The sequence below is a fragment of the Dermacentor silvarum genome, chromosome 5 (genome assembly GCF_013339745.2).
Source record: "Dermacentor silvarum isolate Dsil-2018 chromosome 5, BIME_Dsil_1.4, whole genome shotgun sequence".
NCBI classification, from domain to species: Eukaryota; Metazoa; Arthropoda; class Arachnida; order Ixodida; family Ixodidae; genus Dermacentor; species Dermacentor silvarum.
Genome location: NC_051158.1, coordinates 163,395,614 through 163,410,677, shown reverse-complemented (window position 1 = coordinate 163,410,677; position 15,064 = coordinate 163,395,614). Strand labels below are relative to the sequence as shown.

Genomic DNA, 15,064 nt, shown 5'->3' with positions numbered 1-15,064 from the left:
ATAAATTAAAATTGGGAGGCGTTTGCTGTGGGTAAGCCTTAAAAAAGGGCGTGCTATTCACCCCTTGCGCCCCTGCCTCTTCGTGTCATGTCCTGAAAATTTTTGCAAATTTTTGAAGTTCACAGGTTGGCAGGTATGATAGTATACTGAAATGTGGTGGCATCTACTACTGTCCCATTTCAGAGGGGAATTAATAGATCGTTATCATTTGTGTAGCCTGAGATGGTTTGTGACGGTAGCAGAGCAGTGTTTTATGTGCTGTGGCACAAGAGAGTGCCCCTGCAGAAATGGGTCTGAAACGTTTGTTAGCAGAGCAATTGAAAATGTGGTGTCAGTGTTTGCCCTCGGGCATCAATCCAGTTGGTATAACCACGCATGTCTCATATAGTATGATATGTACCCAGCGGGTGACGCGACTGGCGCACAATTATTGCTGTAGCGCACATCCTTTGGAACAGCAATGCAGATCCTGTTGTGCCAAGGACCGCAAGGTGTGTCGTGCCCATCTGCCACTCACGGTCAGCACCCAGCTCCATTCTGTACCCCTTGCCTGCTGAACTGTCCCAGCGCCAGGCTTGGATTGATTTTGTGCGTGGGTGCCCCTGTGGTGGTGCACGTGACTGGAACCCACCATCCAATGAGATCAGCTTGGTGTGCTCACTGCACTTCAGCGTTCGCTGCTTCCGGTTCCAGAGACCACGTGGCTACAGTGTGGGCTATAGCAAGTGTCTAAGAAGGGATGCAGTGCCAACACTGTACCCAATTGAAGAGCAGTGCAGTTCAGTTCCCAATGAGAATTTTCCTGATGACACTGCAGAACGTTTGGTGAGTCGTTATGTTTCGTTGCCGCATGCAGCAGAAATTGCTGCGCACACGTTCTAGGACCATTGAAACTGCATGATGCGCATATGAAGAGAGACACCAAGGACATGCCTTTCCAGTAGCGCACCCAGGATCTCTGCCAGGGGGGGGGGGTTGACAGTTTGCCAATACCATCTAAACAGCACTAATTTCGATTTCTTCACGGGAAATTGTCAATAAAATGCCTTTTTGCGAGTGTGCAGACGATTGCGCGTCTTACATCTTAGTTGCAGTACTCAAATGCGTAAGGAAAGAAAAGGGGTTAAACAAAAGGGGGGGTTAAGTCGGCCTCAGGGGGGGGGGGGTTCCAACCCCCGAATCCCCCCCCGTCGGTGCGCCACTGTGCCTTTCTTCATTTTTTTTCATCTCATTACATTTCATTTTCTGGACAATACTTGGCATTGCCCGTGGGCCAAGAAAAACGAGGTGATTAACATCCTAACAGGGTCGTACTCGTGACAGGGTGCCGCTCGTGCTGGGCTTTACAGTAGCAATGCCCATCTCGCGAAATAATTTCATGCTCTGCAATAATTTAAAGAAGAGAAGTTAGTGATGCGAGAGTGAGTATTCACAATTTCGAATATGAATGAAATAGTCTCTGCTATTTGATTATCATTTCATTTGAGAATTCAATATTTTACATATTGAAATATTGTTTCTTTCAAATATATGAGGTATTTTCATACCTTATATATTAACACTTAATTGGAGGGAAACAGACTGGTGGATGCGAGGACTGTTCCAAATGATTCTGCAGCAGGAGAGCCGCCGTTGTAGTCCTGAGTAAATGCACGGCGCACATAACTTGCCTATAAGAATGCCTTGCATTTAGGCGTCTTGTACAGGAATTTGTTCCGATTTATTATTTAAGCAGTCTCGTCGTGTTTGCATCCATTTCAAACAATGTGCAGTGCACTTCTTTCCTTCAGTGAACTCAACACTGTACTTATGCCTGGTAACATTCCCTTGTTTCCTTACTGTCATTGCCATTGTGTTGCAAATTGCAATTGCTGTTGTAAACAGTTGCTGCATGGTGCCAATGTACATAAACCTGCTTTCTTCTTTTACCAAACACTTCGTGCCAACTAAATATTAAGCATTATATATCCGATTGAAAGTTCAATGATCGTTTTGCTCGAAGTATATTTTCGGGCCGCTAGATTCCATGTAAACAAGAAATGTGTAAGGAAAATCGTAGCTGCCCTTCACAGCAGCTTCCCTGCAATACTCGCCTGCCCGTCTCACATGAAAACACCAGTTTGCACTCGGTGAACCAGCAAATCTCCTCTCGGGTCATCACACGCCGCATTCACAGCTAACACCACTAACCTTATTGCAGTAAGCATCTTCACCTATCTGTTTCATAGTATCGTTGGAAGCATACTGCATGCTTTTATTGGGTGATAAACCAAACGCATCACCTGTGGTTAAGTGAGCGTCATGTTTCGCTCATGCGGCATCGTTTTCCGGCGTCGCCAACCAGCTCGCACAGTCACTTTAAAAAGTTATTAAATGCTAGTGTCATTACAAATTTTTATATTCATGCACTAGAAATTTGTGCACAGTAAATTTTATCTTATTGCCAGTATTCCGTGTTTCTTTTTAGTATTAAGCCATTGTGTTGTGTGAAATATTCTGTGAATTATTCCGTGAGTGCAAATCTGCAAAGCTGTGTATACCTTGACAGTGCTGAGCAGTGTTTCTCAACTTTCCAGTCGAAGTTTGTCAAAGCTACCATGGGTCGCATCATGTGACATGTTTCCAGCGGTGTTTTGAGGTTGCTTGTAACCGCTTGTGCTTTACAGGTTTCCTCTGGCGTCGAAGATGCAGCAGGGAGGACACCCAATTCATTGGCATCCAGCCGGTCAGTTGCAGGTTAGTGACCAGTGATCTACATGTGTCTTTCCCACATTAGATGGCTGTAATCCATGAGAGAGTTTAGCAAGACAAATAAAGCTTGAAATGAAGGGGAAAAAATTGAGTTAAAATCTATATAAAGCGAAGCTTTGTGTGAGTGCATAAAGAGTTGAAACACAAGTACACGCACGCACACACATGCACAGGTGCCAACAAACTATACCAAGACTTTCGATAAGCAGAGTTGCTGACTACTAGCAAGCATGACGGACACCTTGAAGACATCATGGTTTCAGAGGCAGCATGCACATAGGTACCTAGCACAATTCCGAATCCATTCTATCCGCAAGAACCGTTTGCTTCCTCATTACCGTGCAGCTGCAGATGCGTGAAGGTGAGCGTCCTGGTTCTTTTTTTTTTCTTTCTCCCGCATGGCCGGCACTGCCGCTGCCACGAATGCACGGAGGCGAGCACAATGTAGTGGTGCTGCAAGGAACTTAGCTGCACGCGTGCTGTGCTGTGATTCGTTAGCCAATTCTGCAAGGGAACAGCCAGGCCGCAGTGCCCACAGTCATGGAACCTGGCGAGATTTGCAAAAAACAGCTTCGCTTTAAGTAACCATAAAAATTTTGCGCACTTGATGTCGAAAACTGAAAGGTTGCCTCGCATTTGTCCGTATGACCATTAGAGGTAGTGGGTGGATGGTCGTGGAGTTCTGGCTCTCGGAGACACGACGAGGTACCAGAACAGACATACATCGACACATGAATGCAGTACACTGCGCAGTGTCTACCCATGTCGGTCTGGCCAGTCTAAGTGGCCTGCACCTCTGGTGGCCTCATATCCCAGAGAGGGACCTCATCAACGATGCCCCTCAACTGGTGGAACGGGAGCGCTTCCTTGATATGTGGCAGGAAAGGCTTCTAGCAGGAGCTCTTAGACCTGGATGGGGCACTGGTTCTGCGGCTCTGCCAGCTTTGCAGCTCAAGTTTTCTTGCATCTCGCCTATATCACACTCCTGCTCTTGGCTTGGCTTCACTTTTGTTGTTGCACGCAGAGTCCACAAATCTAGATGCAGTCCAAAAATTGCTGAAACAACACTATTCGTTTAAGTCCATTCACCACATCAGTGTATTACCTCTGGGATTGGTGCATGCACTACTGGAACTGGTTGTAGCATTTCTTCACCATCACTGGCATACTAGTATTGCCATATTTGTCAAGCTATCTTTGTTGTCATGCTTTCACTTTGCCATTGTCACGTGCACAATTGCTCACTCGCCTTGCATGGACATATAGTGCGATCTGTTAACACTTTGCACTCTTCCAAATGATGCTAGATAGCCAGCTTCCTGTAAAATGCTTCTCATAACATTGTTTTCCATAGCGCATGATATCTGCATAATTTTTTCCTTTATTAGTGTTAGTACAAAAATTATAATCTTTGAGAGGCCTTTGTGGCAGGAACACAAGCAGCATTGGTGCTGTCGGCACCTAGGACAGAGTCATCACTGCAAAATTATTGAGGGGGAAGCTTTACCAAGGAGTGCCCTGTTACCGTGAGGATAAAATAATCTTTAACGTTTGGAGCCTTTATATAAGGCAAGTGAAGTGCAGCATGCAGCCCTTGACTAATGGAAGGCTCTTGTCTTTATTACTTCGGTTTTCAGCAGCTGTGCTTTATTTGAAGATTTCTCATCTCAGTGGTCCAACGCCTGTCTCACCGTTTGGCCTCTCTCCTTCCAGGACAAGATAGAGGACACTGTGCAAGTGACCAGGACACAGCACGGAGGTTGGCGCATCTTGCAGCATTCGAACTCACCTTCCTCAAGAACGTTTCCACCCAGTGTAGCGTGGAAATGGCCTCAAAGGCTGCCAGCTGTGCTGTCAGAACTGTGTCCAAGTCTGTGCAGTGCAGTGGGTGAATGGTGTTCCTTTTCAGAGATACTTTAAACGAAGAGTGGAAGACCTTAGCAGTGTGTGTGTGTGTGTGCAGTGCTTCTTCCACTGACCCAAGTGCCTGAGTGACTGTGAAGTTCTGCTGCTGTGAAGATCAAGGCTGCAGGTTTGATTCCCGGCTGTGACAACTGCATTCTGCTGGGCAGCACAAAGCTAGAATGCCTGTTCATCATATTGTCATCGCAGGCAATAAACCGAGTGAAGGAATTGGAAGGTGTAGTCCGAGTAGCTCAGCTGGCCTCTCTCTGTCCTCAGAATATGCTAGAAGTGTGCGCACTGCAGTTACACGAGCCTGTTGGACGTTACCTTGCTGTGTAGCTGTTGGGGAGGGGGGGGAGAAGAAGGTTGCGAAGTTTACCGACTGCAGATGACTGAGCATAGTGCTGCCAAATGGGATGGCGCTATAGCAGTGGCAGATGTGCATCAGTGTGGCCACAGGCGGTGAAAAGCCCATATTATGATGGCTGCCATAAAATGTGTAGGATTTTCAATCACCGTGCAGCAGACGATTCCCCAGCATCTCACAAGATGATCAGGCCATATGACGAGATTGTACGGGTCACATTACCCAATTTATGGCTTGCCGTGTCGCAATTAAGTTGTGTACTCCAGACACAGTGCAGATCATTGCGTCCACTCATTGACCATTTATTGTCAAATTATTTTATTTATGGCCCACCAGCACCATTTCTTGGGTAACGCTACAAATTTGTGACCTTCGGAGGGCGAGTGTGGATGACCAGCACAACGAGCTTGAGCTTGTTAGGGTGAGTTAGGGTGATTGAACATCGTAGGATGTTTATATTGGGCCTCTTCGATTATCCGTCTCTGACAGTCCCGGACTGTCTAAAAGACTGCATACGCAACGCTCATTGGCTGAAAGCACCATTTAGGGCAGTCCGTGACTGTCAGGAACGGATAATCGAAGAGGGGGCCCATTGTAGCCCTGCATCGTGGTGAAGTTAGGGTGCATCTTGTTATGCATTCCTTTGTTTCACGACTGTCATTCTCGTTGTGCACCACACACAGTCACCTTTCTTTTGTTTCTCACTGACAAGCTTCTCAGTTGACCTGATGTGTGCTTAACAGTATTACATGTGTGAATGTAATAAGCTTTACGTTGCAGAACACACTTCTCGCAACCTTTATATTTTACTTTGTTTAGAAAATGGACATCTTCCGCATTCAAATCATCATTTGAAACTTCTTTCTTAATATTTATATTTAGTTAGATTGCAGGTGTCACTGTTTGAGCACCCCTCAAGGAGCGGCAGTATTTAGTTCTAGATTGTTTTTTTTTTCTTTTTTGCTTCCCGCACTTCCATCCATTGCATATGCTGCTACAGTCGAACCTACTTATGACAATATTCAACTGTCAAGGAAATCCCAATGTTATAACCGGGTTGCACGAAAAAGCAGGGGGGTCAAACACCCAAACTTTAAGTAGACAGAAGTACAGTCGAATCCGCGTATAGCACTACCGGTTTTAACAATACTCGGATATTGCAATGAGAGCCTATGCACTGTCAACTTTCGTATGTGTTCTGTGGGGAAATAGACTGCTTACTACAAAGATCCCGCGTAGCATAATTGGTTAATTAGATCTAGCTACTGCATGGGTGGGTGCGCTGAAGTAAAAAGACTGAATCCCTGAACAAAAAAAAAAAGAAAAGAAAAAACAGTTTTCGTACTCGCCTGCGTGCTTGCCTGCATGCCGCACGCTTCTGTCACACCCACCTTTGTTGCACCGTGCACATCACTGTCCCCGCGCCCCCCCTCCCATCTTTCTTCCACCCTCCGATACACGAGTCGGCTGCGCCAACATCAAAGGGGTGGAAGACAGACTGCCAGGCTGGTGATGCGCTGGTATGGTGGCTAGAACTGAATGGTGTGAAGAGTGCGGGCCATCTCTTTTGCCCGGAAATGTCGCTTTGCGCCATCCTCTGCCAAGTCGAGATAGGGCACTGCGGTCGGGGGCGCGGGGACTGGTCAGCGTTCTAGATATGCAAGAGGCGTTTTAGTATTCAAGTAAAGAAAGCAAGAAAGAGATTGTTAGAACTGGAGGCATTACATTCATAGGTTACTGTTCCACATGTTCTTGCAAAGCTCCCTCGTTTTAGTGCACCCTAATTATTAACGAATGTCATCAAAACAACAACAAAACAAAGACTCAGCACATGAAATTGCAGCGGTGGCCTAGCGGTAGAGCATCCGCCTTGTATGCGGCAGGTACAGAGTTCAAATCCCGGTGCCGCCAGAAGAAGCAGAACGTAAACTTTATTATCAAATCGATAAAATTTGAGTCCGGCGTATATTTAGTGGGTCTGGGCACCCGCCGCGGACGCGGTTCCGTGACCTTGTCTCGAAGCGGCTTCTTCGGCTCGCTGGACGGCCCAGAGCTGTACTGTCAGGTTCGAGCTGAGCAGTGCAGTCTTCCAACGCGAGCGGAGGCTGGCGGTGGAAGAGACGGAGATGTCGGCACTGCCCGAATTGTTTGAATTGTTGACATTCCCATAACACCGTGCCGCCAGAAACCCGTTTTTTTCTTATGGGTAGAGGTGTCCCCTGGCCTGGCGCTCAGCTCTTAATTGTGGGGGCTCTCATCTCGAAAAGGGGGCCCAATTGAGATTTACGAGTTGTTGCCTCTGGGCACCTCTTGTCCAACCACAGACGGCCTTGTTGAAGAGCATCCGCCGCAGCTGTGGGAGGCAAGTGCTGCCGCCGAGCACCTACTGGTAAAATAGGTACAAGCGCACTCCCCTCCTGGTGCTCGGCCATTATCGGACCTCAATGCTTGGAAACGGGTGTCTGTCCCCAACCCGAAGACGTCCACACCAGGTGCTTATGAGGCGCCACATGGGAAATCGTCGCCATGGGAACTGCCCAAACAACCTATTGAAATGTACCCTGTTCGAAATTAAGACAGCTTGAGGCACCATTCACCACAGAGTCACAGATACTTTTGCCGATGGAACAACGTTCAGTCTCAATTGCTCTACAACATTGCACATATTACTGGTTCCACGATTGCACGACCACGCGCCACTTAAAGGTGCACTGAGAAAAAGATGGACATGATCATAAATGGACACGATCATTCGACATAAATGTCAGCGACTGCCACAGTAAGTCATTATGATGTCTCGCTCTTTTCCAAGTTTCCCAATTTCATCTCACTGCATAGTTCAGCTGCTGTCCTCAACTGCGCTTCCCCTCCATTGGGACTTATTCTGTAACCCTAATAGACCACTCGTTACCTGCCCTATACAGTACAGGCCTGCCCAACTCCCATTTCATCATCTTAACCTACTCTACAATATAGTGGCTAAATCCGTCTGGTATTCAATCCTTTCCATTGTTTTTGTATCCCTCAATGTTATGCCTGTCACATCTTTCAACATCATTCCATATCTGAGCGTAGTCCTCGGCTTCTCTAGGGTTTGGTTATCCTCCGAGCTTCTGCCCCATGGGTTAGTACCACAGCTGTATTCTAGAACATGCCTCTTCTGGTCGTTCCACCTTGACTCAAGAAAGAGAATGGAAGTGCCACAGCTTGTTCTCAGTGGTCAAAGCTTCAAGGACACTTCACGGCAATACTCAAGCAAAACTTTGCCATCCAGGCGTTCTCGGCGTCTGCTGAAATGCAGGAAAGTAAAGGTGTGTGCGTTACAAGCGACTTCTCATGTTGTAGATTGCCAAGGAGCATTGCTGAAGCGGTGTGTCGTTTAGCTGTGAGTTGCACTGTTGTCCATAAGGACGGGGAAAAGAAGCAACGCTGTTGTGGAGACTAATAAAAGACGAAAGATTGGTGCAGCTGGGCAAGTCAAAGTTGCTTTATTCCCACATCCAGCACCAAAAAAATTCTTTATTCTTTATTCAAACAAAACTCGCAGCGCCATTGGCATTATTGCGAGGGGCATAATACAGAGAAAAACAAATCAACAGAATTTTGGCTCACAACCTCAGCCGGTAACAAATTCCACTCCGATATGGTCCTCGGAAAGAAAGAAAACTTAAAAAGGTTAGTCCTGGGGGCATATTCCCGAACTTTGAACACATGGTCTCTTCGGGTGGATAAGTAATATGGAGGACGCAGATATGATGAGGCCTTGATTCCAGTTTGATTATGATATATAGTGTAAAAAAGCTTGAGACGAAGATTCTTGCGGCGTTCGCTTAGAGGAGTCCATCCTAGATTTCTTTTTAATTCCGTTGCACTATCAAACTGATTGTACCGCCCCAGGACATACCTTGCAGCGCTAGACTGAATGCGTTCCAACGCTTTTATTCGTACGGAATGGGACGGATCCCACACAGGGCAGGCGTACTCAAGTAATGGCCTTGCGTAGGCTTTGTATGCAGCCTCTTTGACGTGACTTCCCACGTGCTTGAGATTCCTTCGAAGGAAACCAAGTGAAGCTCCGGCCTTGTGCACAATGCAGTCAATGTGCTCGGACCATGATCCATCCTCAGATAAAGTCACTCCGAGATACTTATACGAAGATTCCTGGCGAACAACTTGATTATCTAGATAGTAGCGATACCGCAGTTTATTAACTTTTTTTGTGAAGCTGACATGCACGCATTTATTAATGTTCAAATTCATTCTGTTTAAACTGCACCACATTTTGATACGATGTAGATCTTCCTGCAGCTGTATGCAATCCGCCCCACTTTCCACATTACAGTACAGTGCACAATCATCAGCGAACAGACGTACAGTGGACTTGATTTCATTAGAAATATCATTAATAAAAATAAGGAAGAGCAGAGGTCCGAGTACGGAACCCTGTGGAACCCCAGACGCTACATCAACACACGGAGAACATTTACCATTCAGAACAACTTGCTGTTTCCGTGATGTTAAATAGTCTATTATCCATTTTTTAACAGAGTTATCAATATTAATGTAAACAAGTTTCTGTATTAATAGCTGATGCGAGACAGTGTCAAAGGCCTTCTGAAAATCTAAAAATAAACAATCAATCTGTCCTCTACAATCGAGACTGGAGCCTATATCGTGGTAAAATTCGAGTAGCTGAGTTGTGCAAGAAAAACCTTTTCGAAATCCGTGCTGTTGAGTATTTAGAAATCCTATTGACGTAATGTGCTTAATTAAGGCCGTATAAATAATGTGCTCGAAAATCTTACAACACTGTGGGGTCAGAGATATAGGTCTATAATTACACACGTCTGCTTTGCTACCTTTTTTAAAAATTGGTACTACGTGCGCTAGCTTCCAGTCGTCAGGTAACTGGCCTTCACTGAGAGACTTGTTGAATATTACAAAAAGGTATTTAGCTACCTCTCGAGAGCAGTTTTTCAAAATTCTAGGAGATATACCATCCGGTCCTGTAGCTTTACATTCTTCTATGTTATCAAGAAGCTTTATTATACCTTCCATGGAAATTAATATAGGCTCCATTGCTGCGTATTTCACTGGCGATGGTCGAAGCGAAATCGGAGGCTCCGCGGTGAATACAGATTTGAAGAAATCATTAAATACGGCAGCTTTTTCAACGTCATCGGTAATTATCCTACCATTATGTTTTAAATCTGGAAGCCCAGAACACTCCGCACTGCACCTCTTAAAAAACTTCCAAAACTTCTTCTTATTATTATTATTGAAATCAGTGGCTAAGCTTTGAAAATAACGGTCTTTACACTCCGCTAATTTAGTTTTATACACTGCCGTCAGATTCCGTAATTTGTTTAGAGAGGATAACGTTTTCCTTTTGCAATGTTCTGAATACGCTCTTTTGCGTCGTCGGACCAGTCGTAGTAGGTTGCCATTGATCCATGGCTTTCCCTTTCGCTTTACTTTGTTACTTCGAACACAAGGGACGTAAATTTGGGTGAGTGAGAGTATACGATTCTTAAAGATCAACCATAGCTCATTAGTATTTAGGGAATCAGCTATACACTCGAACGATAAATAGTGGTCGCTCAACTGTTTTGAAATTTCAGTGTAGTTTGCTTTGTGGTAAAGGTAAATTGTACGGGACTCACTAATTTTGGGGGGCGGAGAAGCAATAGCCAATCTAGCAACAACAACGTCATGGTCACTTATACCAGGAATAACACTCACGTTTGACAAAAAATCCGGGACATTGCAAAACAACAAGTCAAGAAGATTGGGGCCCCTTGTTGGCTGGGAAACATACTGATAAAAACCAAGAGAATCTGACAATGTTTTCAATTGACCATGGGCTCCGATATTACAGTTCAACACACAATGACCTTTATTCCACGTGACACCAGGAAGGTTAAAATCACCACCTAGTATAATGCACTCATTAGAAAATGTTCGTGCAATTTTACGCAGCTGGTTTAATATGTTAGGGTCAGAAGCAGGCGGGCGATAGAAGGCTCCTACAACAAACTTTATGCCACCGTTTTGTGTAATTCGGCACCAAACGGACTCTGTAGGGTTCTGGTCAACGCGAAGCGCGCAACTTTGAAGCGATGCCTTTACGAGCACAAAAACACCACCGCCATGCGAAGATCTGTCCCTGCGATATGCGGTGAAATCGCTGGGAAAGACCTCGTGGTCAGCTACCGTAGGATCAAGCCAAGATTCAGTGCCAATAATAATATCAGCACCTACGCTGTTTATCAACCCTTCTAGTTCACCGACCTTATTTTTTACACTTCGGCAGTTGGTTACCAACAGGACGAGACTACGTGGCTGCTTCACAATGCGATTGCGTCACTTTCGCCTGCTGTATCGCACTATCTCATGTGCTTCAGAGTTCCATGTAAACGTTGCACCATCAATATTCAGCCTGTCATGAATAAGCTTAACAGAGTGCCCGCCTTGTTCTCTTTTTGCTTTGGCGTATTCCCATAGATGCTTTCTTTTTAAGCGTACTTCATGAGAATAATCATTATTGAGAGACAAGCCGGTGTCTTTTAGTTTATGCGGTACATCTTTATAGAAAAGTCAACAGCACAGACGACAAAGGACAGTGAAACATTACATAAACAACTGCAGACTCGCTACTAAAGTTTGTGCCTCATAAAAAAGAACGAGCACCTGTGTATTAGTAAGCTACCAGTTGCTGTCCATGAGAATAAGTTACGTGTCTGGACTGTCGATAAGGCAATCCTTGGATGTCATGTTTCCCATTCTTTTCTTGCTTTTTTTCCAGCTCGCAACATCCATCATAGTTCATAATAGGTGCCCCAGCTAACATTAGCTAAGCTGTTAAAAGAAAAAAAAATAAATAACAAAGTATATAATACGATTACAAGACCTACGGTGCTCCATCGTCAGTCCTCAGACGAGTGATGACCGAGCCCTGCAGGTCTTATAATAGTACCTGGCACCGTGTCTTCTTTTTCTTCTTTTGGCAACTCGGCTAAAGTTAGCTGGGGCACCCCGTGCATGCTACTGTTCTTCCGAAATAAACTTTAGTTGCACGTGGGTGCTTGTCTACGTCATGTTCTACGGTATCTTGTTGGTGGGTCAAACGAAGGAATACTAACAGGTAATAAGAGCAAACTTTAGAGTGGATAATGTAGCTCCAAGTAGTATAGAGATATCAGGGATTTATATGCATCAGAAATTTTAAAATAACGAGCTTCGTTGAATGTGCCACCACCCCATTTCATTACTGGTGCTCATATAATCATCATGGAATCAAATCAGTCGGAAGTGCCTTGATAGCCCAGTGGCTATGGTGGTGCGTTGCTGAGCTAGAGGTTGTGGGTTCGATCCCGGCTGCCGCATTCATATGGGGGTGAAATTCAAAAATGCTCACGTAATAAGAATTAAGTGCAAGTTAAGGAGTTACACATTGTGGCATGCCTCATGATCAGGTCAATTATATTTTTCTTAAGCTTTGGGTTGAGGCCGGTTTGAGAATATCAGGATCAGTTTGTCTTTTCTAGTTTATCTATAGTGGTAACCTTGCCCTGTCTGTATCTAAACCCCTCTGCTGCCCTAAGACAGGTTTCCTTGTCGAAACATTAGCTACAGCAACATGTTCTTCGTTCGACCAGTGCTGACCACTTAAATTTTACTCGTGCCATCTGTATATTGTTGTCCTTTGCATCTCCAACTTGTTATCAGTATTATCATGCTTCTGCCCCTGCCCTGCTTTAGTTCATCATCAGCCTATTTTTATGTCCACTGCAAGATGAAGGCCTCTCCCAGCAATCTTCAATTACCCCTGTTTTACACTAGCCACCAATTCCAAGGTGCGCCTGCGAGTTTGCTTATTTCGTCACGCCACCCAATTGTCTGCTGTCCTCTACTGCTTTAGCTCTACCCCCTTTTCCTTGGCACCTATCCTGCACGTTTAATAGGCCACCAGTTATCTGCTCTGCGTTACCTGGCCTGCTGACATCAATTTCTTTTCTCCTTGTCAACTAGAATATCGGCAACCCCCGATTACTCTCTTATCCACACTGCTGTCTTCCTACCTCTTAACGTCATGCATAACAATTTTTTGGTTCCATTGCCCATTCCACTTCATTAAACTTCTTCTCAAGCTTCTTGGTTAACCTTCACGTTGCTGCCCCATATGTTAGTACTACTGGTAGAATGCAGCGACTGTATGCTTTTTTTTTTTTGAAGGATAGTGGCAAGCCACTGGTCATGGCTTGGTAGTGCATGCCATACGTACTCCAACTTATTTTTATTCTGTAGGTGTCCTTCGCATGATTGAGTTTAGCTAGTAGGTTTAGCTAGCGACATCCAATTCTTTACGTCCGTAACAGCAGCCTGGCAGCACAAGTCAGTATCATACAAGTTTGCCGCAATGCTTTGTAAAGTGTTGTGTACACAATGTGATAAATGCCGACTTACTTAGAATGTGCTGAGTTATCTACTTTAGCTGGACACACTGCATGATTAATCTGTCCCAAAAGCCTTCATCATTTCGTCTACCTCACATGGAAAGTAGCACCCGTAAGATGTAAGTAGATATCGTCTTCATGAATGCTTCACCAAGTTTGCTGTTGCATTCTACGACTGAGTAATGATTGTGAAATGCAACGATGCCTTGAAAGGAGAGATCTGCCACCTCCACTCATTGGAGTCGAGGAGGTATGAATGCAAGGGTAGTAAAACGCACCTAGAGGACTTGTTTGTGGTCACAGTAACATCTCTTCTTCCTTCCATATTCTTAAAGGGGCCATGACAAATTTGTCTATTGTAACTCAGAATAGAGGGCCTGATATGGTTATACACACAAAGAAACTGGGCTCTCAGAACACATTATAACCTAAAATTTCAATTTGAAATTGTTGCCTCTAAGCTACAGTGGCTAGATGGGTATCTAAGCCCCTCCCTCCCACTTACAGCAATTAACTGCCATTTTGGCACGGAATCCGAACCAAATAAATGAACATCGTCGTACATGATTTGTTTTCATCTTGGATATAGCGATTAAATATAACAGCTACAAATGAATGTGTGTATGGCTACATTTATGCACTTTTGTTGCCCATTGTTTTTTGTAAATCTTGTGTATGTATCAATAAGGTACTACAATGCTTGCACAGACTGTTTAATTTCCTCTTCCTTCGCTTTCCTTACTGGGCTCAAGAAATTCATTAAATTGATTGACAGTTTTTCGATACGTTGTTTTTCGATCCACAAGCAACACCATGCACTGTATGAAATAACTGCACTTTAACTATTGGTCATATTTGCAAATTTTCGCCACATTGGGGAGTATTTAAAAAATAAAGCTTTGACAGGAGGTATAGTCGAGACGAAGCTCCAGTGCTCCTAGCACTTCCTCAAACAACGCCAAAAATGACAACAGCAGTGATGACGCAAAAGCTTCTGTCAGTTTGTCTAATTGTCCAATATGATGTCTATGCTGTTTTAACAATGTCTCAAACATTGGTACATGCTCAGTAGTGTGTTGTTTTGATGATTACATTCAACTAATAGCATCAAATGCAAGTTAATTTTTTCATGCACTGGTTTGCTGTTATCCAGCAGGGTTTCAGCAGCTTATGCACAACTTATTATACGAGCAATCACTCGCACAAGAGCACGCAGTCGATTTCAGATAGACCTTCGGCAGAAGCTTGACTAGCAGTCTAATGCTTGAGGAGTGTGCCATGTTTCTGGAGTGCGCTAGAGAAAAGCTGTTGTCACGTCATCCAGGAAAGCCTTGAGGATCAGAGGCTAACTGCAGCGGGTTTTCTTGCACAAGTGTTTAAGGTGGTAGTTGAGAGCCTATGTGTAATGCTTAAAAGACAAAACAAACGTGACTAAAAATCTGACAAAAATTAAGAAAAAAGAAAAGTTCATGTCGTGTCTTATATTCATAAAGTGTCACAAAATATCAGGGAAGTTGCTGGGCAACATGTTAGTGTTTTCTGCTCCGTGTAAGCTGTCAGGACTGTGCACGTGCATTGAAAATGT

General features: G+C 44.5%; 1 protein-coding gene across 7 annotated transcripts in view; it reads left to right on the top strand.

Annotated features, from left to right (window-relative positions):
- Positions 1-4,884, top strand: part of LOC119453846 (uncharacterized) — a 214,386-nt gene extending 209,502 nt beyond the window's left edge. For 3 of the 7 annotated variants that reach the window (XM_049666878.1, XM_049666868.1, XM_049666870.1), the window contains exons 2-4: positions 459-825; positions 2,667-2,736; positions 4,423-4,884. In XM_049666878.1, coding sequence (XP_049522835.1) covers positions 459-825; positions 2,667-2,736; positions 4,423-4,643 — 658 coding nt within the window. In that variant the 3' untranslated portion in view covers positions 4,644-4,884. The remainder of the gene's footprint in view (positions 1-458; positions 826-2,666; positions 2,737-4,422) is intronic. The other 4 variants (XM_049666877.1, XM_049666869.1, XR_007466710.1 and 1 more) reach the window with 4 other exon arrangements.
- The last annotated feature ends 10,180 nt before the right edge of the window (positions 4,885-15,064 follow it).